Source organism: Coturnix japonica, chromosome 2 (genome assembly GCF_001577835.2).
Source record: "Coturnix japonica isolate 7356 chromosome 2, Coturnix japonica 2.1, whole genome shotgun sequence".
NCBI lineage: Eukaryota > Metazoa > Chordata > Aves > Galliformes > Phasianidae > Coturnix > Coturnix japonica.
In genome coordinates this window covers 114,222,561-114,249,415 of record NC_029517.1, presented here as the reverse complement: position 1 = coordinate 114,249,415, position 26,855 = coordinate 114,222,561, and the positions used below count along the sequence as shown (strand labels likewise).

General features: G+C 41.2%; 2 protein-coding genes across 4 annotated transcripts in view; both read left to right on the top strand.

Annotated features, from left to right (window-relative positions):
* RAD54B (RAD54 homolog B) overlaps window positions 1-26,855 on the top strand; it is a 57,090-nt gene that overhangs the window by 9,307 nt on the left and 20,928 nt on the right. The window lies entirely within an intron of this gene.
* Window positions 6,829-13,786, top strand: FSBP (fibrinogen silencer binding protein). Its single transcript, XM_015855934.2, has 2 exons — window positions 6,829-8,345; window positions 12,303-13,786. The coding sequence occupies exons 1-2, from the start codon at window positions 7,975-7,977 to the stop codon at window positions 12,826-12,828; spliced, it is 897 nt and encodes a 298-aa protein (XP_015711420.1). The 5' UTR covers window positions 6,829-7,974; the 3' UTR covers window positions 12,829-13,786.

Sequence of the window (26,855 nt, the reverse complement as noted above, 5' to 3'; positions counted from 1 at the left end):
GAATCGAAATATCCTGAGTTGGAAGGGACCCATATGGATCAAGACCAACTGGAAGTAGGTTCCCAGAGCTCTGAGAGCACAAGTAACACACATGGTGACAACACCTCTGTCTACTCAAAATCAGAATATTCCCACAGGCTACAAATTAGGTTCTATGCCCATTTAGTTACTCTGAATAAAACTGGTGTGGCCCTTGCTTGTTTTCATGACTCTTCAGTATGTCCCTCCCCGCTTGCTATTCTGCATTCCTCACCTGCCTTATGGTAGTGGCCAGAACAGAACCCTGGATTTAAGGTCTTCTGTTTCTTTGCTAGGAAGCACCAAATGCAGCAGCCGTGACTTCTCTCACTTCTTTGGTTTTAAAGTCTTCGGGGAGAAAGTATTACTGAATTGTAGCTGTAATCAAATTACTTAAGAGTCATTAGCATAGACTGAATGCAAGGAAAACAGTAGGGTGTGCTGATGTGATACACTGGCCTGTGGAAAAAGTTCTCCTCCCTAACCAGTGTTACTTATCTTGAACTGACTGTCCATTGGTTGAGCAGTAAGACGTGCTGTGGTTGCAGAGGTAAACCATCGTGTGTGAGATGGATGGGAGGAAACCAGGCCAGCTCCACCACAAAAAACAACATATCATGTAACGTTCAGCAAGTGCAAAGCTGCTTTCCTGGATGGGGCAGCCATGTGCAATGCAGTATAATGGGCTGCTGTAAAACAAATCCAGTCTTGCGCAATTCTCGTGTGATCTTTCCACAGTTAGTACGACATAATTTATAACTTGATATGATTGTACCTAGCTGCCATGTGAATAACTAGGCTTTCTGTAATGATAAATGACATAACCAGGATATTCACACATTTGTGAAAAGGGCAGCGAATTGACAGTGAAATATACTTGTGTCCTAGTTACGTGTGTTGTAATGTATGCGTTGGAACCAGTGGAGATAATGAAGGAGAGAGGAAGGAAGCTAGAAATCTGAAAGGTGTGAGATGGTCAGAAAACAAAGACTATCAGGGATTTATTAGATAGGTGATATGAAACAGTTTCCAAACAGTTGGAAGGATTAATGTGAAAGCATTTTGGTAACAACTTGCCTATTAAACTGAACAGCATTAACTTATTTGTGACAGGATCTGCTAGTTTGTTTTTGCATAACGATAGATACACTATTGAAGAGAGCCGTGCTACATGTAGGCAACAATCTTTTATTCATTTTTCCCTTTCTTTTCAATGTGTTAATCTACTGAACATTAAACATTTGTAAACAAGGGAAAAAAAAAAGACCTAAGCTCACTTTTTTTATATACAGATACAGAGATCTCATGTTGAAACAGCAGAGATAAAGGAAACTCACTTTTCCAAGGTGGGAATGGGCCTTGAAAATGAACTTAGTATGGCAATGTATTTGTTATTATTTTGCTCCATGTGGACTGCATGCAAATACATGAAATACGTAGAAAAAACATTGATCTAGTACTCACTTTTGAAATAAGAAACTTAAGAGATATTCTGATTAGAGACTATTTTTAACAGTTTGGAGTTAGCAGTAAAGATTCTATCAGTGTCTCCATTCATTCTGAGGAAAGCTGTCCGTATGGTTTCTTCTTAACTTGTTTATCAGAATTTGTTATCAACCCTTTTTGTGTGTAAGGAGTGAAGATGGGCAAAAGAAGAAATTCACGGCTGTCCTCAATTTCTTAGATCTTTTTTATTTCTATTATCACCTTTCAGAAAGCCTGCTTCTCCCCAGCACCCTCCTGTCCCCATTAGATAAGATACAAATTTGGATTTAAGGGAAGACGGGAGAGAGTGTGGGTATCAGATGAAAGGACAAATGACTTATTCAAGTGAAATGGAAGGTGTTTTTGAGCCATAATGAGTGTTATTACAGACTCTGCCTGGATTCCTTCATATCCTTCTGTAGTTGTGCTCATTGTTTGGATGCCCTTTGTTGCTATGCCAGCATGACCAGAGTTCGATCCCAGCTTTTGGCTTTGGGCCTTAAGTCTGCCCCTGAAATAGAAGCATTATCACAACACGACTTTCCTAAAATCAACATGATAGTGATTACACAATTATCCCTAGGTCCTCAAAACTGCCACTTCGAGCAAATCAGAAGCACAGAGAAAGCTGTTCCTATGTCAAATGCTGGGAATAGTGAGTAAAGAAGTATTCTGAGGTTAGTATTGAAAAGAATCATCTCCAAAAGACAGAAGAATTGCAGAAACTTGGCTTCTCTAGAGTCTGTCTTGCAAGTGGGAATTTAAGAACTTAAGCAAAATATCCTTATATATATATATATATATATATGTATGTATGTATGTATATATATATATATATCTACTTCTGAATCTTTCTGTATGTCTTAGCTGCTTGTTTCTGGTTGGTCATGAAAAAGCTTGCTGAAAAAGGGAAAGTGCACATGTGTATTAACAACTGGAGGCACTTCTGAATTTGTAAAGAATGATGCTGTTCCTTCTTACTTATCAAGTGAAGAGCTTATTTGCAGTGCTATATAGTAGCTATGTAGCCACTTCATTATAATCTATTACTTTAAGTTAAACTTCCTTTGAAGGATGGTTACAGATCTGAAAGTGTGGACTGGAATGTCAGACTGAGATGAGTTCTTTAAAAGGTGGCTTGGAGAAGGCTGGTGTAATTGTCTCATCTGAGTATTTCCCATTTCATGGGGAACACCTAGCATCAGCAGAGGGAATGGAAGTGCAGTTAGCTTTTACGCTTGGAATTTTACATCTGAAACAGTTTAATTGTTCTAGAAATAACTGAAGAAACTCTGGAGAGGGTCTGCTGAAGCACGGTAACTTCCAGGTGAAGACTTCTTGCATTTTTTAGCTCTCAAAACTTTGGCATTCTTAATTCTCCATCATGAATAATGCCTGCAAGTCTTAATTCTGGAGATTATCCGTGAAACAGTCACAATGGGAAACGTTTGGAGATGAAAACTTTCTCACCCACCCTTTGCTGCAGCACACTCTTAAGACCGATGGAATGACTTGGCAACCATCTTGCTGTCATGTCAGTAAGGAAGACTGTAGGATGACCTAATGGAACTTTTGCAGCCCTTACTATCCACAGCCACTCTCAAGTCATCTTATGCAGCTGCCAAGTTCATTTGCACAAGTGAGCAACTGCCTCGATGCTTGCCAAATATTTTTGCTACCAGTATACCCCGGTATATTCAGTGATGCGTAACACAACCCGTCTTAGCTGCTGAATCCTCTTACAGTTTCTAATAAGCACAGGAGTATCAGAGTTTCACTTCAGCTTCGGATCAAACCTTGCAATCGTTCTCTTGTTTTTAAGATTCTTGGGCTTCTGAGTGATTACAAATGCCAAACCCAGTCCTTCCTTCCAGTGCTAGTTTGCCTACACAGTGTTGAACAAAAGAAAAACAGGCATATTTTAGACCTACTTTGGGACTACCCTCACAGAGTTCAGTAGTCATTTCTATTGATCTGATATTCCTTGCACTATAAGGTCCCTGCCTGAATGTCATAATCCAGTGTAATTCACCACATTCAAGTCTGTTCTAAGCTTCATATTTCATGATGTTTTTTTGGGGTCTTCTTAATCATGAAATTTGCTGTTTTTTTTTTTTTGTTTGTTTGTTTTTGTTTTTTTCCTGTCTTTTAATTGTGTACTTTATAGAGATCAGAAAGCCTGAAAAGAATGTAATGGAGGTATTCTCCCTCAGTTCTGTTTGGCAAAGGATCCTTTCCCTCCCTTTTCTCTCTCTAGTGTAAGAAATCATTCTTCAGAGGTTTTTCTGTATCATATATGTCCAAAGTGAAATTGGGCCACTTGATGCAATTATTGGTCACGATCCACATCTGTTACTTGGCTTCTAAAATTTAGATCCATTGAACTTTTTCAACAATTCATTTCATAGCAGTTTGGTTTATTTAATCCCTCACTACTTCTGTGATTCATTCATCTCTTGATAGCTCTCCAGAAAGCGCTATTTGTGTCTTTTTATTTATCTATTTAAATACACTGGCTGTGTACACTGTTCTGTAATAAGTGTGCGTGTTGGTGGGCGGTGTAGGATGAAGGGTGGACTGTGGCAACTTTGCTTTTTGTTTGTATTCACCTTGAAACGACACCTTTTGGGGCTCAAAGAAGTGAATGCCATGTTAATATGCAGCTCTCTCTTCTGTGATTTGTGATTTCTCACCCCAATACTGATGTGACCTTAGGCTGATGAGCAGAGCTACCAAAACAACAACAAACAAAAAACACCAAAAAACCAACCCCCCAAAAAACAGGAAAAAAAACCCTTGTTTGGCAGCTTCGTTTTTACAAGGGTTATTTTACGCTCCTGCAGAACAATAAGTAATTCAGACCGACTCCTTCAGGCTCTTGCTCCAAAGAAAGCATTGTGGTGGTGTTTTGCGGTAATGGCATTAGTGTGGAAGGTTGGTGAGCGTTAAGCTGTCAGCTGCTAAGTAACCAAGTTTAGAGGGTTCTGTGCTTGGAGTTGCCACACCTGGCAGCCTGGCACAAGAAGGGCTGCTGCAGCTCCTTGAGGCTGGCTCCAGCCCACAGTGAAGGGGTATGTAGTTGTTCCAGAAGGCACACAGGCACGTGCATGCACTACATTACAGATATGGCCAGCTGCACAGAAAACACAGCATTCACATAGACAGCAGCGGCATCAAAGGCTTCATCCTTTCCCTTCTGTGGCTGACCATGATGAAAGGATGGATTCCTTCTATGACGGGTCCTAGATGCTTACTCTTCTGCATGCCTGGTTTCCCAGCTGCCTCACCCCCACAGACACAAACTGAATGGTCTCTGGCAGCTGCTCTGATTTATGACCTTCCCAGTAGCCAGCCCACAGCCTCTTTGCTCTCTCCAGCATCTGGCCAGACTCAAAGCTACTCCTGTTTGTGGCTCCCAAGATTGCTACCCTTCTTGCTGGCTACTCTGGCTCAGTGCTTGTCAGGGATCGTGCACACGCATGTACCAAAGCAATGCATGGGTTCTGACCTCTGCTTGCTGGCACCCTGTGCACCTGGGTTCCTGTGACCTGTGGTCTAGCTCCAGTTCCTGGATGCACTTCCATGCACAGAGTAAGGATTCCTCTCACCCAGGAAAGCAGTTACAAATTCAGTTTAATAAGAAGTGAGGACAAACAGCAATGACCTGGCCCAGGGCATGGCTGCAATACTGTACTGCGTCGCTCCTGCTGATATGCATCTGGGCCCCTCTTATCCTATTTCCCTAGTATTTGCTTGTGCTTCTTCCTTCCCCAAACACTTTAGTCCCGCGCTTTTTTTGCCCTTGGTTCTTTTAAATATCCTGTACTAAGCCTTGTGCAATCCAAAAATACCCTTTCTGGCAGCTCATAATGAGCCCCATGTCCCAGTGGGCTGTCACTACTTCCCCTCCCCCTTTGTTTGCAAGGTAATCTAGAGAGCTTCTCCCATCAGTGCTCTGTCATGGCCCCACTCCCGAGCCCTTGTGCTACTTGTCCTGCTGTGGCAGACATGGCAATAGTCAGACCAAGAGCTCTTTTTGCTCTGGTTACTGGGGTCTGTTGGTTATCTGTGCTGTTCTGTGTTTGTGGGGAGGAGCCTTCAATCACACAACCAAACACTGTTTCCTTTTGTCACTAAAGTCATGAGATCAGGCAGTGCGCAGCTGCTCCAACATATGAGGGCACAGTGTGGGCTCTCTTGTGACTCCTCGATTCCAACACTGCCAGCAGCCTGAAGTTCCTCGGGCATAATCCAGTTTGGTTTTTATTTCTTGTACATACTAAAGAGCAACCAAGTACAATAAAAATAATAATAACCACCAGCATCCAGCTCTTCATTGTAGTAAATAGCAAAGTGTGGGGAAATAGGGAAGGATTAGGGGTTTAAAAGTACTGGTTTTCATACAGTGCTTCTAACCACACGAGTATTTTGTTTCTCAAAACTGCTGCAATGGGCTGCAGACTATAAAATGCTTGATTTGTTGTTGGCTTGAAAGCAGTGCCAGCAAAGCAGACAGGTCTCAAACACGAGGTGGTTTGGGTGAGGTGTCACCATTTGTTCCAAACATGCTTCTTGTTCTAACTGCTGGTTGATCTGTAGCAGCTGAAGTCTCCTTTTGTTTAATTGAAGGTTTTTTTTTTTTTTTTTATTCTGAATGCATCTTGCATCTGCTTTGGCTTTTCTCCCCCTTAGAGCAAGCAAGTTTATACCCAGATCTTTATTGCCTTCAGATATTTCAGACTATAATTAGGTTCCTCTTGCCCTCACCCCCCTTCCAGGCTCCCTTGTTTTCAAGGCTGAACATGTTAAGCTCGAGAGGCAGTTGCTGCTATCTCAGCCTGTGTTTGTTTCCACCCTCTGGACTCTCAATGACGTATGTCATTTTTCACACTAGGTTTTGGGTTTCACGAGCACCTTTCCTCTTATGCATGGTTTTTCCCACCTCCCCTTTTTCTCTGATTCGTTAATTTAGTTTTGACCACAAAATGGAAAGCCTGGGGTGCGTTTTTGTGCTAAGGCTTGACTTACTTACTACTTGTGGGGAGTAAACTCTTTGAAAGGGCTGACAATAGCAGGACACAGGGAAATGGTTTTAAGTTAAAACAGGGAAGATTTAGGTTGGATGTTAGGGGGAAGTTCTTCACTAGTAGAGTGGTTAGGCCCTGGAACAGGCTGCCCAGGGAGGTTGTGGATGCCCCGTCCTTGGAGGTGTTCAAGACCAGGTTGGACGGTGCCCTGGGCAACCTGATCTAGTAAATGTGTATGTTTGGTGGCTATGCCAGGCAGGGGGGTTGGAACTACATGATCCTTGAGGTCCCTTCCAACCCGGGTCATTCTGTGATTCTGTGATTCTGTGACTTAAGGTGATAGACTTGTGAGCAAACATGAGAAATTCACACGCATCTCATTAATAAGAGTCAGATTTTTTATCCCGAGAGAATGCCCACAAGTATTATGATAAAAGCAGCCTCTTTCTTGGTCCCTGTATCCACGTGCCTCAGCGCACTCAGTAAATCTGCGGTGATTGAATGTAACCTTTATTGCATGTAGCCCAAGAGTTAGCTCATGCCATTTCGCAGCCGCCGCGGCCTGAATGGCGATGACACATGCGTTACAAGGCAGGCATGTTTTAGCAGGGCACAGCTGCAGGCTGAAGTTCTAATAAAAAGCTGATTCAGGGCTCACGCGGCGGCGTTTGGGGTTTTCTCGCCGGGATTTTGGTGTTTTTTCACCGTTGTTAAGCGTTCGGCCAGGAATAGAAACTGCCTCTTTAAGAAGCCTCCGCGTAGGTAGCAGGAGCAGCCTGCAGAATGCAGGGGAAGCTTAGCTTTGCTGCGAAGCCCGAGTGTAACCTAACTAGCTGGGGGATATGCAACTGCTGATTGACAGCAGGACCAGCATTATGCAAATACTGCCAGAGCTGGGGGCTCTGTTAGGGAGCTCTCTACACACGCTGCGCTACGTGCTGCGCTCGCTTCTCCTCCTGCCCGGTTTAACAGTCAATAAACGGCACCAAACAATTTGTTGCTTTTCGGGGACGTGGTGGCGTGTAAAAATCTCGAGTGCGGTTTCAGTTTTGAGATACGTGTGAGAGAGCCGGAGCTATGTGTCAGAGCTTGTTACTCAAGCTAAATTAGGTAATTTTTAGCTGGGTAATGTGCTAATCTTTAAACCTTTATGTTTTTAAATCCTGCGTGCGTCTGGTCTCTTCATACAAAAGTGTATTTTGCTTGTTTCTTCTCGTCTTCTTCAGTCTGAAGCCTTATGTAGGTCAGGCTTGGCTTAAGCAGATTTCCTGAACCTGCGTCAGCTTAAGCTGAAGGAATTTTAATAAACCCTCCCTTGTAGGCGTGGGCCTAAATGAGACTAGCCTAGTTAAGCCTGATCTTTTTCTGTTTGTGAAAAAGAGCTGAGCAGAGCTAGGGACTGCATGGTGGCTTCGGGAGCTGCTTCCTTAATTCAGAGCTAACAATGGTCGGGAAGGCCAGATCTTCTAATTTCACCTTATCTGAAAAGCTCGATTTGCTAAAACTCGTGAAGCCTTACGTTAAAATTCTCGAAGAACACACCAATAAGCATTCCGTAATAGTGGAAAAAAACAAGTGCTGGGATATCATAGCCGATAACTACAATGCCATCGGAGTAGATCGCCCGCCTCGCACCGCACAGGGCCTGCGCACGCTGTACAAGAGGCTCAAAGAATATGCCAAGCAGGAGCTATTGCAGCAAAAGGAGACTCATTCAGACTGTAAAAGCAGCATTTCCGAGCCAACCAAGAAAGTTGTGGAGATGATTCCACAGATTTCCAAGATGTGTATAAGAGACAGGAGCGGTGTACAAAGGTGAGAGAATTCTTTTTATTTCGTTGCTGAATGAAAATGATGGCGCCTCCTATCTGCCGTGTAACGCTTTTCGTGTGCTCGGTGTCCTAAAGGAAGTGTTTGCGAGGGAAAATCCCAAAGCTGGGAACAATGACAAAATCATATTGCTTTTGTTTGATGACCAGCTTTATGGTGACTTAGCACTGCGTTTGTCTCTCAGCTCTTTCAAAGCCTGTTTCAGTCTTTGTCACACTCCGGAAAGTGAGGGTTAAGGGAGAATCAAAGAGAAATAGTAGCTCCAACCTCTACCCCTCCCCTACTTTTTAATAGGCAGATTATTCAAACACTGGCAAAGTGATGGCTATTCTCCTCCATTTAAGGCAATACTGCAGTCATTTTGCAACATATGCAACTGTTACCGGTTTATGTAAGATTTTTGATAAAGTTAGTTTGCAGAGCTACGAAACCTTGCTCAGAGAGCTTGTTTTGCCTCTCGTTTGCTCTGATGTGCATATTGTTTGAACTGATACCAACCCTGTACCCCCCGCACCACAGTGACTTTGGGAGTGCAGATGTGCTTTAAAAATGTTACTTTCCTTGCCTTGATGGGAATTCTCTGAAACTGGAGCAGAGCTAATTGCTGTCTAAACTCCAAGCAGTTCTGTCCTGTGTGCTGGGCAGCTTAAATGCACACGAGGAGGAACTGAGAGATACAGCAGTAGAAGTTTTCTTTTTTGTAGGGCTTTTTTTTTCTTCCTTCCTTTCTTTTTTTCTTTTACTGCTCAGTAAAGTGAGGCACACTGTCTAGATCTGAAGCCAGACATAATACAGGCAGGCAGCATACAGGCTTTCTCACACAGCTGGCGAATGCCCCTCGTATCTGACTTGCAGCACTCTGCTGATTCTGTATTGGTCCTTGAGGGATCCAAAAATGCCTGGGTCAGGTTCTGGTTCCTCCAGATACACAAAGTGAGCTTGGCAGGAGGGATAAAAGCCAAATAAATCCCCTCAAATCTTGAGAAATCTCCGATTTTTATTTTTATTGTTTTCTCCTTTTCACAAACGGATTAATGGGAAGTGAACTTCCCATATTTCAATCAGATATACAGATAGTTGGTGCAGCAGCTGAATGCTCTAAGAAAAACTGGCATGAGTACACAGGACAAATTCGATTCATGGTGCCACCGGTTGAACTGAATGGTAACAATTGCCTAAATCCCAACATAGCAGATGCTCTAAAAATATGCTGCTGTGGGTCCTTGGCGTAAAGGAGTCTGAAGCAACTGGGCTGCTCTGCTGCTCCTGGTGAATGCCCCTGGAGGAACAGTTCCAAAGAATACTCTGGAACAAAACAAGGCTTTTAATTGCGCTAATAAAGGTTGCAGTGTCTCGACTACCAACTTTTGTAAGGAGGAAAAAAAAAAACAAACAATAGTGTGAGAACTTTGGGTTGCAGATCAGCTTATAAAAAGCAGCACCGCTTTTCATGACCCATGAATGATTAAGACCTAATGATCTCCATAGCTTGTCTCCTGTAAGGTAAATGTTTTTTGCAGTCCTTTATGGCTCTGGGGACGTCGACTTGATTATTGCTTACCCCAAATGGCAGTTCCTAGGGACAGCCAAGGCGCTGCCTGTGGAAGGGAAAGCTTATCATCTAAATATATATACATATATTTTTTTTTCCTACCCAAATACATCAGTATTTTGTAGTTCTGATGCATTTTATCCTGATTTGGGGAACCCAGTATTGGATTTTAACTCTCTAGGATATGGCTTAGCTTTTTGGAAGCAAATACAACTTAGAATGAATCCAAATTCTTAATTGCACCTTTAAGCAATTTCTAGTTCACTGTGATTAAACAAAACCGAGTGAATCATGGGTGCCTCCAGGGTTATAAATACCATCCCCCAGTTGTGGTAACTGTTGTTTGTCTTTCTTTCAGTCAAGTTGTCAGAAACAACATTAGAAACCACCATGCAGGCGTTCCTTTTGTTTCTCAGTTCCTTCTTTCTCTCTTCACTAATTGGTTTCCTCTTAAGACGCTGATTCTAAGGGGAAAAAAAAACCCAAACCCAACCAACAGCTTCATCTGTATCACCTGCAGACTTGGTCATTTCCAGATTCTCTGTGAGAGATGGATTTGTCACTGCCCAGAGGCCCTACTCTACATTAGACCAATCCTCACCTCTCTTTCTTCTCTTGACCTCTCGCACTTTCTCTTTCTTCCCCCTCCCTCTGTTCCCCTTTGTCAGAATGATCTGCTTCTCCTACGAGTTGTTTCCAGGTTTCTCAGGCTAGCAGCTGGCCAGGAGCCAGCAAATAAATAAGAGGGAAGCTGTGTTGGAAGCTGTGGTTGGGAAGGGGGAGACCCAGAACTACAGTCAGTGAGGGGAGAAACAGTGAAAATTTGTATGCGGGAAAGTACTTCTGATGCTTCAGGATGGAGTGTGAGAAGGGTGTAGAGAAGCAGGTGAAGCTTTGAGGCGTGAGGGAGTAAGGTGATAGAATTGATATTTGATATGCAGCTCAGGTGACAGTAGGCAGAATTAAGATCGTTTTCTTCAGGGATAGATGAAAGTTCTGTTTCCGATTCCTGCTTCGATAGACTTTTTCATTTGGAAAGCCTTAATGTAAATAGTTTGGGTGGTTGGCAGGACTGATTTTTGGAAAATCTGCTGCTAAGCAGGGCAATGTTTTTAATAATCAAATAGTCCTCAGACTGTAGCTTGTAGCGGTCACAAGGACTTAAAAAAACACACAAAAAACCACTCATACACCTGCCTCCGTTTTAATAGATAGCACTCAAGTCCACCAGAGTTAGGGCACATGTGTGAAGGTTGTATTAATCATGGATCCACTGGCTGCCTTTAGCTGCTAGCAGCAGTTTAGTCTTTCAAGGGCTGGGGAATGTCTCACATCTGCAACCACCTTTTTAAACAGTCATGGCCATAGTGGTGCACTGTCTTTGCTCTCAGTGCCAGGTTAACTCTTCCCTGTTCCCATATTGCACTGTACTGCCTCCCAAGTCATGCTGAAGGTATTCTTTGTAGATCTATACCGTCAGATAGTTCAAAAAGTGGATCTGACTTACAAAAGTATTACCTGTATAAAGGAATGATATGCAGAACTATAGGGTATCAGACACAGCTGATGGTGGTGAAATAGGCAGGAGCAGTTCGAGCCATGAATATCATCAGAGCCAATGTAATGTCAAATCATGACTGAAGGAGCTGCTGACTCAGGAGTTTTCACAAAGGCAGATGAGTCAAGTGGGTGTTGTACTTTAGAAAAGCTGGAAAAATGCTGCACAGAACTATGGGCTTGTTCTTAACATTTTCATGCCCTCTCTTAAAACTTCAGAAAACCAGTGAGATCATTGGTACAGAGGGAAGGAACAAGGATTAGCTTGATTCCTTGATCTACTGACAGGGTCATCATCTGGGCTGTGGTTTCTTCTCCCCAGGCTTCTTCAGTCATTTTATTCAGCAATTGTTTTACCAAAAAAACCCAACAAAAATAGAGCCTAAACATTTACATGCATGAGTCAGAAACAGGGAATGCATTAGAACAGGAGGAGATTAGTAAGTTTGGGAGATGGAAATGTTTCTGCAAGTTTATGGCCTTTTAAAATCGCTTTCTAGATTACACAAACTGTTTCCTCTGTCACTTGCATCACCTTCTGCTGCTGCTTTGTTTTTATTCTCACTTATTACTAATGCTCGCTTATCCTGTTTCAGAATAAGAACCTTCCAAGATTGTTCATGTAGGTTGTACTGCCAATACCATCTAAATAATACGGGGCTGTGTGTGGTGGAAGGAAGGAGGGATACAGATGATGGTCGTGTTACAAAGCAGAGGTCCAGGCATGGGTAGCATAGTGTATTACTTCAAATGAAGCTTTGGTTACTGACAACTATGTTTGTTTGTTTTATAGTTTTTAATGGATTATTTAAATATGATTTTGTGTGTTCTAGCACTAGTATCGATAAAGAAACAATTGCTGGTACCAGTTCACCACAGGCAATGTTGGATCACCATCCTGCTACAGTCATGATGGAGTTGCAGTCGGAAGAGGATGTCAAACCTCCTCCTTCTTTGATAATAGACTCACAGCCCAGTGAGAATGTAGAACAAGAGGAAGATCACCAGTTGGTGCACATTATGGAAAGGTCTCCTTCGACGTCAGTATCTTCAGTTGACATGAGAGTTATGATGTCTCCCTCTCCTGTGCCAAGAAGAGATGAGTTCTTTAGGCTTGAGGTTGGAGAACGCTTTAGACCGATGTGTGGGTATGACCCACAGATGTTGCAAATGCTGAAAGAAGAGCATCAAATAATATTAGAAAATCAAAGAAAAATTGGGCTTTACGTCCAAGAAAAAAGAGATGGTTTGAAAAGAAAGCAGCAGCTGGAAGAAGAACTGTTGCGAACAAAAATCAAAGTAGAGAAGCTAAAGGCAATACGACTACGCCGTGATCTGCCAGAATACAGCAGTATCTAAATATTTTATTACTTCTGTCACATCCCCTGAAATACTTAATAATAAATGCTTTTGCCCTAGTGAAACTGTTCCTTATGTTAATATGGCCTTGAAAGATGAAAGCCTGTTTTCCATGTTGTTGTTTATGTACCTTAATAAAAACACCTTGTAGGGGTTTGAGTGCACCAGCTCTTCTGGGTTGAAGTATAATGAAATCGTATAGACTTCAGGACGATGAAAATCCCAACTTGTTAAATATTTCAACTTATCTGTAATAGAGTTGCAAAAAGCAATTCAGCTCAGTTCTATTTCAACATTTGACCATACCCGTTATTTGTTCAAACAATTAGCAATCCTTTATTACCTTCACTTACTGCTTAGTAAAGACGTAAAAAGGAGGAGTAAGAAGCTAAGTTTGAATGTGCTCTTCTTTTCATGTTGGTAAATCTTGTGACAGTGGTGAAATTTTGCTGATGCATCAGCTTGGAAAACAGAATTACTGGATTGTTCTATTTTTTTAATGTTCAGTAGACAGTTGAATAAATGTACATCTTTTAAGAAGTTAATACTTTTGAATATGGTTTTCAGTGGATGAGTGTTTCCATAGGACATGATGAAAATAGAGACAACGAGTGCAACAGTTCATTTTTAAAACTGCATGCATGCATCATTTGTGTGTACAGTTACCATGATTGTATATTCACTTTGAGTAATTATACTGGTCCTCAACCGGAAAATAAGTCTAATATGCTGACTTGCATGCATCATTACTACAGTGCACATGCAACCAAGACAGTTGTAGGTGCCTTTGATGGATATCAATATGACGATAAGCTATCAGAATGAAATAGCTTCTGTACGTAAGTTATGTGAGTCGAAATCTACAGGAGATTCTTTGTTATTCTTGGTACCTTTTATAAATGCCGTTGTTCTGCTCCTTTGATTAGTTTCAAATAAAAAGCCCAAAATGAAAAAGAAATTGATTATTCTGTCTGTCCTTGAAGCAACACTTTCCTCTGCATTTATGATCAGTATTCATAACTGGAAGAAAAATACTGGCAAGCCTAATTCCCTAACAATTAATTTCTTTGTAATTCTTGGTCTCCTGCCTGTTATGAATGGATTCACAACTTCCTTTGACACCCGCTTCCTTATTCCCTGTCTCCTTCCTCCAAACTGTAGTAAAGGAAAAGGAAATTAAGCCCAGCAACAAGGAAAAAAGCACTAGCAAAGGAAATGTAATTCTTTTGGTTTCTCGTATCTCAGAGGGCTCCAAAACCAGAAAGAATAAAAGCAATAGGAAAGAGAATGTTTTTTCCTAAGGCTGCTTGTTACTGTCAATCCTGTTGTCCCAAATTTCCTTCTTTCCCCATTCCCACAGAACCTCAGTATGTGAGTGTGGGGCACCAGTGTGTGTTATCAGACTGTTTGAAGGTAAACCACACGGCTCGTCAGACTTCTGAGTGAATCAGGTTACCTTTGTAACCACAGGGATAAATGCTTATTAAAAACGAAAGGCTGGAACCATGTAACTTAGTTCAGGGACTAATTGAGCTTAAAGCATTGAAGTTAAAATTTTATAAGAGTGGTGAGAGAGAAATCATCTTGACTTTCAGTGCTTAGAACAATTTGAAGAGGTTACAGGAGGAAAACTGAGGAAAAATGCAGACTGTGAGAACAGATGTCGTCAACACAGAATTGCCCCGTGCTTTTCCAGTTGTGTGACAGAGAAAAGAATACTCCAAGGATTGGTTCTTCTGGGGATATCTGCGCGTGCTTACAAGGATGATGTCTGAACGAATGGCCTCTGTTTGTGTACAGCCCTTGGCTTGCTTCTGTCTTTTTTGGTTCAAGGACGTTGATCTGTTTTTATATAGCTACTAACACTTCCATGAGACATTCAGTTCCCTGGGTTTACAAGAGTCAAAATCTTGGCTTTAATAAATACTTTATTAAACATTAGAACATCTTACTTGTTCTACTTTGCCATCTGAAGTGTGGCTGCTTGGAAATGGGTAACAGCACTACATTCCGTGTCCTTATCTTACAGTTTGGAAATGTTTGATTTTTCTGGTGATAATCAGAATTTCAGTTTCCAGCGGTAAGCAATAAATTCCTGTTATTGTTTCTGCAAATTGATGCCTTTTCCTAGTCTAGAAAATAATTTGCAGGTGGCTTAATATCTTACAATGTTTTTAACTTACAGTTAACCTTATTTTGGCCACAAAAAAAAAAAAAATGCTCTGCAGACATTTTGGAATATTTTGGGTTGAATTCTCCATTCTCTTTGAGGTAGATTAAAAGGTGACCTCCAGGGACGCTGTTGCTATGGTATTATAGTTCCAAGAACTGGAACTGGAAGAATTTTCAGTCTTTGAAAGCTTGTAGACCTTCCTGAACTGGATGGGAAAGTAGATGCGTTGATTCTGTGTAGAGCATGGTGCCCATTATACTCCTGATATTGGAGGGCAAAGAATGCAAATGAGTAAAGAAATAATAAAATATACAGGCCTTCTCAGAACGGTCTCCCTCTAATCATTGTTCTGTGTTTGGTTGTCCTAGCTTTGTCTCTAGTTTTGTTTGTGGAAGGCCTCTTGTTCTGACTTGCAAGCAACATGCCTCATTCTCTGAGATCTCATGCATTTAGTTTGCTTTGCTCTCTGCTGTGTTTCTTTTCTTTTTTCTTTTTTTCTTCCTTTTTTTTTTTTTTTTTTTTTTTTTTTTTTTTTTTTTTTGGAGGATCTGTGGGGAAGATCTCTTGAATCCCATAGTAGTTTGCTCGCTTCTTGTGACACGTTGGTGACATCAGTGCAGTGCAGTATGGTGCTGATTCTATGTTATTCCTTCCCATGCTGATCTGTCTTTCTTTCTCACCCCACATCTGCTTCTCAGTATCAGGTTATCTGTCTGCGTCAGACTTTGCACTTCTCAGTGCCTGTTCTCGGTTTTTTTTCTGTATTACTAATGTGGAGATCTGCACGTACAGCTGTGTCTAAGTCCTTCTGGACCTTAAAGTGCTATGAATTTTTACTGTTCCAGTAAATTATATTCCATTAGCATGTGTGAAAGGGATGGTCGAAAGCCCTTCCCTCCTTCAACCCCATTCTTATCCTCCTGTTCCCTTTGCTGTATCTGGCAGTGGCATTCCCTGTCTGCATGTTTACAAAGCACTGTGTACAAGCAGAGTAATTTTAGGCAAGGGCAAATTTCTACCATATGTTCGTGTCCTTCTACTAAGTTAACTGAAATAAACAGGCTCTGGGGGTACTTGAATTCTCAAAATGTAAATGAATTTATTTTTTTAGGGTTAGATTAAAAAACTACAACTGTGATAACCTCATGATCATTGCGATAACATCTTGTGTAACTTTATCCATCTGAGCAATTGTTTAATCAGTCTACACTTTTATCAACTGTTCCCTAATTATCTTTTCCTCTTCCCACTCCCAAGCTCATCTGGCATCATCTTGTTGGCTGTGCTTGCCCTGCATCAGAAGCATTATCAGGTAAAAATGGCAGAAAAGAGAGGTACTCTAAGACTGGTAAAGATTACTTACAGCAAAATCTTACATTTCTCACTTCTAGCATTCTCCACCTCACTAGTTTCAATTGCTTTCTTTCATTTATATTTCCACATATTCTCTTGCTTGGGAATGCATAGACTAGAGCTTGAATTCTTTGTGTCCCTGTGATTTCCAATAGGCAAAGCCTTTATATTGCTTGTAATTATTAAAAAAAATTGCTTCTGAATCGAAGGAACAAATGGAGAATTGTGAGGCACAGTTTTACTTGACAAACTGTCTTTCCGCAGTTCAAATATAACACATTTTCACAGGGTGATTGAATCTCATGTTGATGAAGTTCATAGTGTTGCCCAAGGCTAGAGAAGGAGATTGTAAACATAATTAGTTTTTTTATTTTTCCTTTTTCTTGAAAATTATTTGTGCTCCAAACTGCACTATAGAAAGGTTAAACCTAACAGAACTTTACATACATTTGCTCCAGGACATTCAGACTTCAAGCTATGGTGTTTTTAAAAGCTTAAAGATAGAATTCTTGCATCAGATACCTACAGTGCTGAAGTAGTTGAAAACATTAGTTGTGATTTCTTCATAATGGGGATGGATAAGGGACAGGGAGTCCACAGGGAGACTGAGCAATGTGCAGATACTGACTCTCTCTGGTGTTCTTGTCCTTCTTAAGTGCTGTGGGGTTGCATACTATTTTATCCCAGTGATTGCACAAAATAATTTGTTGACCCATCCAAAGATTTCTGAGTGAACGTGACACCTTGCCTGACCCTGTATTAGTCACACATGAGCAGTATTGTTATTCCATGAGATTTTTATTCCATATATAATCAGCAGTTGCTCTACTTATGATTTCTCCTTGCTCTTTAGCAAAACTGCAGACTTGGAAATCATATTGTGCTTGATCTTCATCTGTAGTTAGCATGATCACAATAACAGTAATAATTTAACAAAATACATCTAAAAAGATGATTTCCCTGGACTGTGATGCTCCTCCATATGCTGTTGATGTCAAGGTCTGGTTTGGTTAAGGCTCAGTCAGTTTGTATACAGCATCCTGTGAGTTGCCATTTGCTCACCATGCATGGCTTTGTGTGATCCTTGTCTGTACTGTTAATCCTTTCTCAGAATCTCTCTCTTTTTAACGTTCAGAATTTGTGTGATTGAAATAACTGAGTTTACAAATGGTCAGTTCTATTTTAAGATGTAATTGAACAGTGAAACGGTAGGACAAAGCCTTTATCTAATGTAGGGGGTGGGGGAGAAGGGATTTTGTACTGTTTGTGGTTAGTTGCTGCAATGTTGTTCCTCCTGTGTTATGTAGATAAAATCTGTTGCCCTAATCTCAAGTTGTACTGTTATTAATTGATGAAGAGATCGTGCTAAAGAAAGTAATTTATCATAACTCAGCAACAGTTCTAAAAATGTTACTTAGTCCACTTGTTGCTACTGTTAACACAATTCTGTGGAGTTAATCTATGGTGTGTATCAGAAATACAGAATTAAAGTGAGATATGCCATAAATCCAAAGTTCATATATACATATGGGTATTGGAATAAGACTGAATATTAGAATTAAAATATAGGTATCAATCCTATCTCTGTTATCTGGGAGAAGAGCCCGGCCCCCACCTCAGCACATCCTTATTTCAGGCAGTTGTAGAGAACAATATGGTCTCCCCTGAGCCTCCTCTCCTCCAGGATGAACAATCTCCATTCCCTCAGCTGCTCCTCATAAGACTTGTGCTCCATATCCTTCACAGCTTCATTGCCCCTCTCTGGACACTCTCCAGGGTCTTGATGTCTTTCTTATAGCGAGAGGCCTAAAACACAGTACTTGAGGCAAGCCCTCACCAGAGTTAAATACAGGGAGATGGTATTGTAGATGGGCTTTGGCAGTAGGTTGTCTATCACAATGGACTTGCATATAACACTGCCAGTGTCTACTTTCAGTTTGGCCAAACCGTTTTATGCTGGGTTACCCCATCTCATGTATGTGTGCTATAGCATATATATATTTGTTTCTGTTTTCTCAAAGCCGCTCAGCTTTGTTTCTGTGAACCAGACTGAAGGGAGACTGCATCATTTTGTATTAAATTTTGATGATCTTTCCTTTGTAGCGTTCTCGTTTCTCTGTGCTTTTGAGAAAGTACTGACATTTGGCATCAACACGGTCTGTGGCCATTCCTATAAAGGCTCTTTCCCATTTGGCTGATTCATAATTCATTGGCAAACACAGACTGTGGTCATTTGCAGTAAGTCTGTTATACTTTAGTTACAGTCCCTAATAAATTAATTTTTTTGAGAGTACGTCCCAGCTGGGCAGACTGAATTGTTGAGATCCCAACAGTGATTTCTTAGCTTGAATGAAAGCAAGATTTGTCTCTAGATTTGCCAACCCATGTAGTGACAGTGCAGTGAGTATAGTGAGGTGACAGTGTGGATTTCGAGTGCTTCTGCCCTTCTGGCAGCACAGCTCCACAGGTATGGGACTGTTGGACTGAACAGCTCATGGCTTGGCTCTTCTGTGAAAACTTCAAAACCAGCAATAAACTGGAAAATATAGTTTGTATTTATGTGGTTCAGAGTGCTGCACAGTGGGTGTGCAGACAAAGGCTGAATTAAGCTTGCTTAGGGAATTCAGTCACTGTTGTTTGTTATAATTCTTTCTGATAGATAAAATGCGTGACTTTCAGAAGAGTTTTTGTTATATAACCGTAAATGCTAATTTGCTGTAGTTTAGTTTTGAAAATCCTAAATCAAATTCCAAGATGGTACTAAGGATGTTTCTCAATAGAAGTATATTTTTATCATTTTTCAGTCATTTTTCTGTCTCATCCTTTTCTATGCATATGTACGTTTGTACCTACACACGTATACATACTCCATATGGTAGTTTGGTAAGAAGAGCTGAAGTTGTGTGTGCTGCAGAGGCTGAACTTCATATAGATGACATCAAAGGCCAGAGGAGACCCTTGGGAATAGCAAGTGGGCCCCATGCTGATGAAAGCTGCCACATATCCATGTCTTTTGGTTGGAAAGGACCTGCAAGATCATTGAGTCCAACTGTCCTCCCATCACCATTACTACAACAAGCCACTAAACCATATCTCATAGCTCCTCATCCAGGCACCTCTTGAACACTGCTAGGGATGGCGACTCCACCACCTCCCCAGGCAGAACTTGACCACTCTCAGAGAGAAAGTTTTTCCTTATGTCTAATCTAAAACCTCCTCTGGTACAACTTGCAGCCATTTTCTTGGGTCCTGTTTGTTGCATGGAAGAAGAGGCCAAGCTCCTCCTCATCACAACCTCCCTTCAGGAAGTTGTAGAGTGCAATTAGGTCTCCCCTGAGCCTCATCTTCTCCAGACTGAACAATCTCAGCTCCCTGAGCTTCTCCTCATAAGACTTCTGCTCCAGACCCCTCACCAGCTTTGTTGCCCTTCTCCGGACACATTCAAAGGTCTTGATGTATTTCTTGTAGTGAGGGGCCCAAAAAACTGAACACAGTACTCGAGATGTAGCCTCACCAGTGCTGAGTACAGGGGAATGATCACGTCCCTGCTCCTGCTGGCCACACTATTTCTAATACAGGCCAGGATGCTGTTGGTCTTCTTGGCCACCTGGGCATCCTGTCAGTTCATGTTCAGCCAAGCATCAACCAACACCCCCAGGTCCCTTTCCTCTTCACGGTCATCCAGCCACAACAGGGTGACACGAATTAAATTCTGTCAAAGATATGCTGAATTTACAGCTCAGTGCATAGAATCATCTTATTTATTTGCACTGGAACTTCTAGGCAATTTAAAACATGTTCTTTTTTCTTACATCAAGAAGTGGCAAGGCAGCATGGTAAGTACCACATACCTCCAAACAGGAAAAATTTCTCCTCTTTCATTCCTCTTTTATTTTTGCTTTTCTTGTAAGAATTACAAGTGAAGCCCTAAGTTTTTAGGCCTTGGCCATAAATATTACTTTTTTTGCTTGGCCTATTGAATGGATTACATTTATGTAAATCAATGTTATGTAACTTGATTTGGAAAGATTACTCTTTCCCTTTCCAAAGATTTCGTCAGCCATTCTGTAAGTAATCACTGCTGCATAACACATGAGAATGCTCAAAAACATGACTCATCCTTTGTGTGCCTCTTTCCAGGGTAACGTCATAAATTTTAAACACTCTTGTTTAAATAATTTAGATAGGAATATATTATTTTTCATGCTTACTACAGTAGATATAAGTTTTGCTGATTATATTAAAGGCTCATTATTAAAATCCATGAAAATCAAAGATGGCCATTAATAAACACAAAAAGTAGCTGAAAAATATTTGACCTTTTAATATGTGCTAAAATAGATGTGAATATGAAGTATACACATTCTTAATAAATCCCTCTCTCCCTACTTTCTCCTTCCTACAGTTCTAAAAGCCCTTAGATTTTATAAATGAAATGTTATAGATCACAGAGATTTAATTTCAATTAAAAACCCCAGAGGCAGTAGCAAATGCTTGGAGAATGCAGGACTATATATTTTCAAAGTCCCAAACATGTATTTTGCTTTTATTTATTTATTTATTTTGAAGTAAATGCACCTTTAGTTGATAAATTAATCTAAACTTTTAGTGTGGATAGGTACAGCGGGAAGAGTAGTAAACACTGAACTTGGATGGCCTTTGGATGTTTCCAGTATTTTACTGAGCTGATCTGGCTTGCTGCACTGGATGATGCCTCCAGCATTTCAGAATTCTCAGTGATGCTGCTTTTTTCCTTTGATAATAGGACTTGCACATCTATTTCTATGGACTTGACAGAAGCTTCAGCTTAGTTCATTAAATTTTTACAGTGGAAGCTGGAGTGAGTTGGATTTTTAGGCAGTTGAGAGGCTTATGAAGAATAGTTTTCTACCATGAAGCTATAATTTTCGAAGCTTAAGCTTTCCTCCTCCTCTGCAGCTGATACCCCTAAGAACTAAAAGTTTCATTAAATGGTGATGAGGCAAATGTTCCTCATTGTTGAAATTAAGTACACCTGTCATTTTTTTTATTGTATACAGAAAATTCCTGCTGCAAAGGAAAACTAAGGCTGCAGACTCAGGTACCAAAAACCTGCAAATAGGCACAGCTTGTTTACAGCTTCTTGTGCCCTGTAGTTCATTTCATGATCATATATTCTATTTCTAGAGGCCTCCTTGCCGGTTTCAGTTTACAGAATGGACTGTGTCCATTCAGTGAACAACTATTCAGTGTTTTCCTTCCTCCTTTTTGGTCAGGTATAGACTTAATGCCATGATTTCATCACACTATTTTGAATTAATTTCCTGATTTTTTTTTTCCTCTGGTGCCCATTGCAATAGGTGCTGAGCATGTCATGAATGTACTTGCGTTCCACAACAGCCTTGAGAGATAAGAGGTTGATATTACTTCTACTTCCTAGGACATAAAGTGGGAAGTGAGGCACAGAGAGAGTAAGATCAAAAAGCTCCATAAATACCAAAGGTGTAGGTTGAATCATCTAGGACTGTATTATCTAAGAGCTTCAATATACGGTACAATAAGTAGGGTATGGATGGATGGAGAGCAGCCACACAGAGAAGGACATGGAGGTTCCAGTGGATGAAAAGTTTGACGTGAGCAGCAGTGTTTGCTTCTAGCTCAGAAAGCCAACTGTATCCTGGGCTGCATCAACAGAAGGGTGGCCAGCAGGGTGAGGAAGGGGATTGTCCCCATCTGCTCTGCTCTTATGAGGCCCCATCTGGAGTACTGCATCCAGGCCTGGGGCCCCCAGTGCAAGAAAGTGGAGCTTTGTGGTCCAGAGACCACAAAGATGGGCAGAATGCTGCAGCACCTCTTCTCTGAAGGCAGGCTGAAAGATATTCAGCCTGGAGAAGAATAGGCTCTGGGAAGACCTCATTGTGACCTGCAGTACCTACTGTGGCCTATAGGAAAGATGGCAAGGGACTTTTTACAAGGGTGTATAGTGACAGGACAAGGAATAATGTCTTTGAACTAAAATATGGTAGATTTAGATTATATAAAAGGAATAAATTATTCACTGTATGGGTGGTTAAGCACTGTCCAGAGAAGCTGTGGGTGCCCCATCCCTGGAGTTGTTTAAGGCCAAGTTGGATGAGGTCCTGGGCAGCCTGAGCTGGTGGGGGCAGCCCTGCCCATGGCAGGGGATTGGAGCTAGGTGGGTCTCTAAGGAGCCTTCCAACCCAAACCGTTCAATGATCTTATGATTCTACAGTTAATCTATTAAAACCACAGCTTCAGTTGCCTCTGTGCACAGTGTTTGGTATTATTACAAATGAAACTGAATCTCAAATCAGGCACTCCAACAACTGTCTGCTACTGAAAAGTTTAAGGTTACATGATTTCCTTACACCACAAGGGAACACTGGAAAACAATGCAGGTGGTATCCTGTTATCAAAGGCACTATTTAGTTTATCTTACCTTAAAACTATTCACATAATAAGTTGCTTTTTGAGACGGTGGGGAGTAAGGTAGTTTGGCACCACAGAGTTATAGTTACTATTCTTTGGGCTTTTAGAGCAAATTAACATTTCCAAAATGATTTTTCCATGTCATTTAATGTTTTTATCTGAGTAGGACGGACCAAGTTGAAACTCTAATTTTTACCCTTTGAGGTAAGAAATTGAATGATTTTGTTAAAAGGCTGCTGCGTTCAGTGCAGACCATTATTACAGCGTCATGTACTATTTTGCCCAGTGAACTTTGCACTTTTGCTAACAACAAACAAGATGAAAGACTGAAAATGGTTCAGGCTGAAGAACAGAAAGTACCAAAGGGTCTTGAATGCGAATGGCAAGGTAATCCAAGCCTTAGCTTCTCATTGATCTACACTGCTTCGGCCATTACCAATCATCTGTTTGACACCACAGTCCTAAACTCAGAATTGATGGTCTCATGTGGTATGATCTGTCAAATGGATCCAGGTCACTGAAACTGTAATCAAACTAGGAGGATGAGGGAGTGATGTGGGCCCTTTTTATCAGGAGGTGAATTGATCTGAGTGCTCTTACGTCTTTGTACCACCATTTCCATTCAGGGCTCACCTGCTTGCCATCTCTAATGTTGCAATACTCTGTTGTCCCTGGCTGTTTTCTCCACTGTAACTTTTTCCTTTACTTTCCCTGACAATGCCTTATCAGCTCCTGTTCTCATTTCCTCCTCCTAGGTCTTCCCTTGATTTCCCTTGGTGTCTTCCAGCAATTCATGTGTTTGTACTGAACCTTGAATTTTGAAGGACAGAGACGAAGTGCAATAAGCTTTCCTGTCTGGTAGTACACTTTCTTTTCAGGCTTCTCCCAAGGAGCACTTCCATGTATCTGCTCCCTATCCCTTCCGCCATCTTTTCCTGTTCTGTCTCAGGAAGGGAGCTACTGTCTCTGATTGAGAAGAACAAATTCCCTGCTGGCATGTTTGGAAGAGACCCAGCTTTGGTCCAAGCAGTGAGAGCTGTGACTACAGAGAAAGTTATTCTCGTCCTCAGTTTGAGCATGTCCACTGTGTAATCCTCAGGAAATTAAGTTGCACAGAGTGTGCAAACTGCATTTATTTCCAAAAGCTTTTAGCTCTCAGGGATGGAAAAAGTTTTGCCCTGGCCAAAACCAAAAAAGAAGTGCTGCCTTCTCCCCTGATTTCTGGATTCTTCTCCAGAGCATTGAGTTAATAGAAATTCTACAAGGAATAATATTTATTCTGACTAAAATCGCATTCATTTCTGGTTTCTGTTCTCATAAAACAGTATTTTATGATCAATGTTTGAGCATTTGTATTTTTGTTTAAAAATAAGTTTGGATGTAAAACAATGATGTGGTTTTTTAGAGAGAATATTCCTTTTTGCAATAGCATTCTTTAGGTGAGTTAATTTTCACATTCAACAAGCTTACTCAGTTCTATGAAATAGATAAAAACAGCAAAAAATGAACCATCTGTGCTTTAGCTTTTAAAACAAACAAACAAAATCTTAAGAAGTCTCACATCAAGAGAAGCCCCACATTCTTCAGTACTAATGAAATCATTAAAATTAGGCTTTTCTCTGTTAGGACTTCAAGTCCCCACAGCTCATCCACAGAACTTAAATACCGATAGCACTGTGGGCTTCTCTGGTAATGGTGGCTTTGTTTTGGCAGGAATGCTGATGTGTGCAGGACAGATTCAGTGTTACACATTTTGTGTTTAAAACAGGGGCATGAAGCACTGGATTGTAATCAAGCAACTCAGATGTGATCCCATCTGCCGTTGATTCCTATGATAAGAGGGCAAGTCAGCTCAACTCTTCATGGCTGCTCCTCTTGTAAAATGCTTCATAGGAACTCTGTGAGAAGACTTAGGACGTATTTTTCTATCTTCAAGGCACAGTAATATGCATTTACATGTTAGCTTAATATTAAAGTTATCATTAGACTGAAATTGCTTTGTAAATGAATGATGATGTTATCTCTGTCTAATATTTCTTGAAACATTCCTGGGATATCTTAGAATTGCTTAACACAGATATTTTGTATGGATCAAGATACTTCTGTGTGCACATCTGCTCTCTCTGCTTTGTAAAACACCTCTGCTCAGAAGACAGGGCCAATATTGGATCTGCAGAGCAGGTGGATGACGTGTATGCAGAGGTGGCTGCAGAGGCTACAGGAAGACCCTGTCATTGAGTTTCAGCTGTGATTCAGAGGCCAAATCTCCTTTTATCTCAGTCCAGATTTTTGGTTCTGCCTCCCCCTTTCTTTCCCTCTCTCTCTCTTTCTCTCTCTCTCTTTTTTTTTCTTCTAATAATTTATTCTTTTGTACCATAGAACACAACTTGAACAAAAGTTGTTCTCTTTAAGCTACAGCTTTTGCATTTTGACAATGTGTTTTTGTTTAAGAGGCTCGCTCACAGTGTGAAAGTCCAGGTGCAGAGCTGATAAGCAACTTGACAGATCCCATGGTTCCCAAACCACTTCAGCTTAACAGTGGCAGCTGCAAGGAAAGTGACTGTCTCCTTGTTGGGAACCACGTTCCCTCTCCTTGTATTGACTTTGGTTGCTCATGTGATTCATCGATCCGTGTGCCCCGGCTTCTTAGCTGCTAAGCTGCTGGACAAGCAGCAGTGTGGGAGCAGGGAGGAGGAGGACGCTCAGGGGTTTTTGGCAGCAGCCCGCAGTTAGATGGGGTTAAGCCACCCATTAAACCACACCTCAGGCTGAGGGTCTGGTGTGCTGCTCACTGGAGCATGCCAAGCTCCTTATAATGCACAGTTACACGGCTGCCAGCCACACTGCACAGGCTCCTCAAAATGCACATTGATTTACATTTTGTGGCGTTTCATAATGCAGCTTTCTCAGTGAACTGGGAGTAAGCCAGCACGTTTCATCGATAGGTTTTCTCCAAGTCCTGCTCTACAGAAACTGGTTAAGCTGGTTTGCCATTGGAACGCTCCCCCATCCCCTTTCTTGGATCCTGTCCCGTTTTCTGTAAATCATCACCTCCGTGAAGGTGGCTGAAGCTGTTTCTCATGTCGAGTAAGCAATGGTTTATGTCTTGAAACTTAATCCCTTTCTTTCCAGCCAGGTATGTTCCTGTTTGTGGAAGCTTTTAAGGCCTTATCACCCAAGGTTTTAGGATTCCCAAGCCCTTCACTGTCACTTGCTGCATTTTCTTGCACTCCCTGGGAGGCAGTTAGCCTTTTGGGAGGGAGATGCATGGGCATGATTTCCTGATCTTCCTCTTAGTCTGGTATGCACAGAGTTCCTGTTATTTATTATCTCAGTCCCAACTGATTAACAGTGCAGTGCAGAACTGACACCTGCAGAGAGGATCTCAGCAAAACCAGCTCTGTCTAAGGTGGTGCTTTCCATCAGTAGTCAGTGAGGGTTTGGCTGCAGAGAAAGAAAAAGACCATAACACTGTTATCTGAAACTCTACTGTAGTTACAGGTAAAAGAAGAATACGTTATGTGGCACTGACTGAAACAAATAATTGATGGGTATTGGTATAAACGGAAATTACGGTGAGTTAAAGACAAATTGAGGGAAGAAAACTGAGCATCACATGATTTCCGTTTTTTCCATAGGAACATGGTAGTATGATATGGAATACTGGCGTCCAGTTTGCTGCTTACTGAGGGTAGTTTGCTTTAGAAATCCTTCTCTCCAAAAATCAGCTACCAAGTGCTACCAGTTTCCAATATTATTTTTAAATTATTCTTCTGTTATTATTTTTACCTGAAGTGGGGCTAAGAAGAGTTTGAGGAATTGTTATTGACCTGGAAGTTAATCTATTGGTGATTCAGATAGCAACAAACAGGATTCCCTGAGTAAAAGAGCAGTGACCATAAAACAGATCTTAGGGGTCAGCAAACTCGTGTGGGAGGTCAGTGGAGGAGACCAGGAGGTCATTTCTGGTTGTGGAACAGCATCCTTCAGGAGAGAAGAAAGCTCTGCAACAAAATCTCTTTCATTCTTACAGTAACTTATTTAAAGTCTTTAAACGATGAAAGGAATAGCA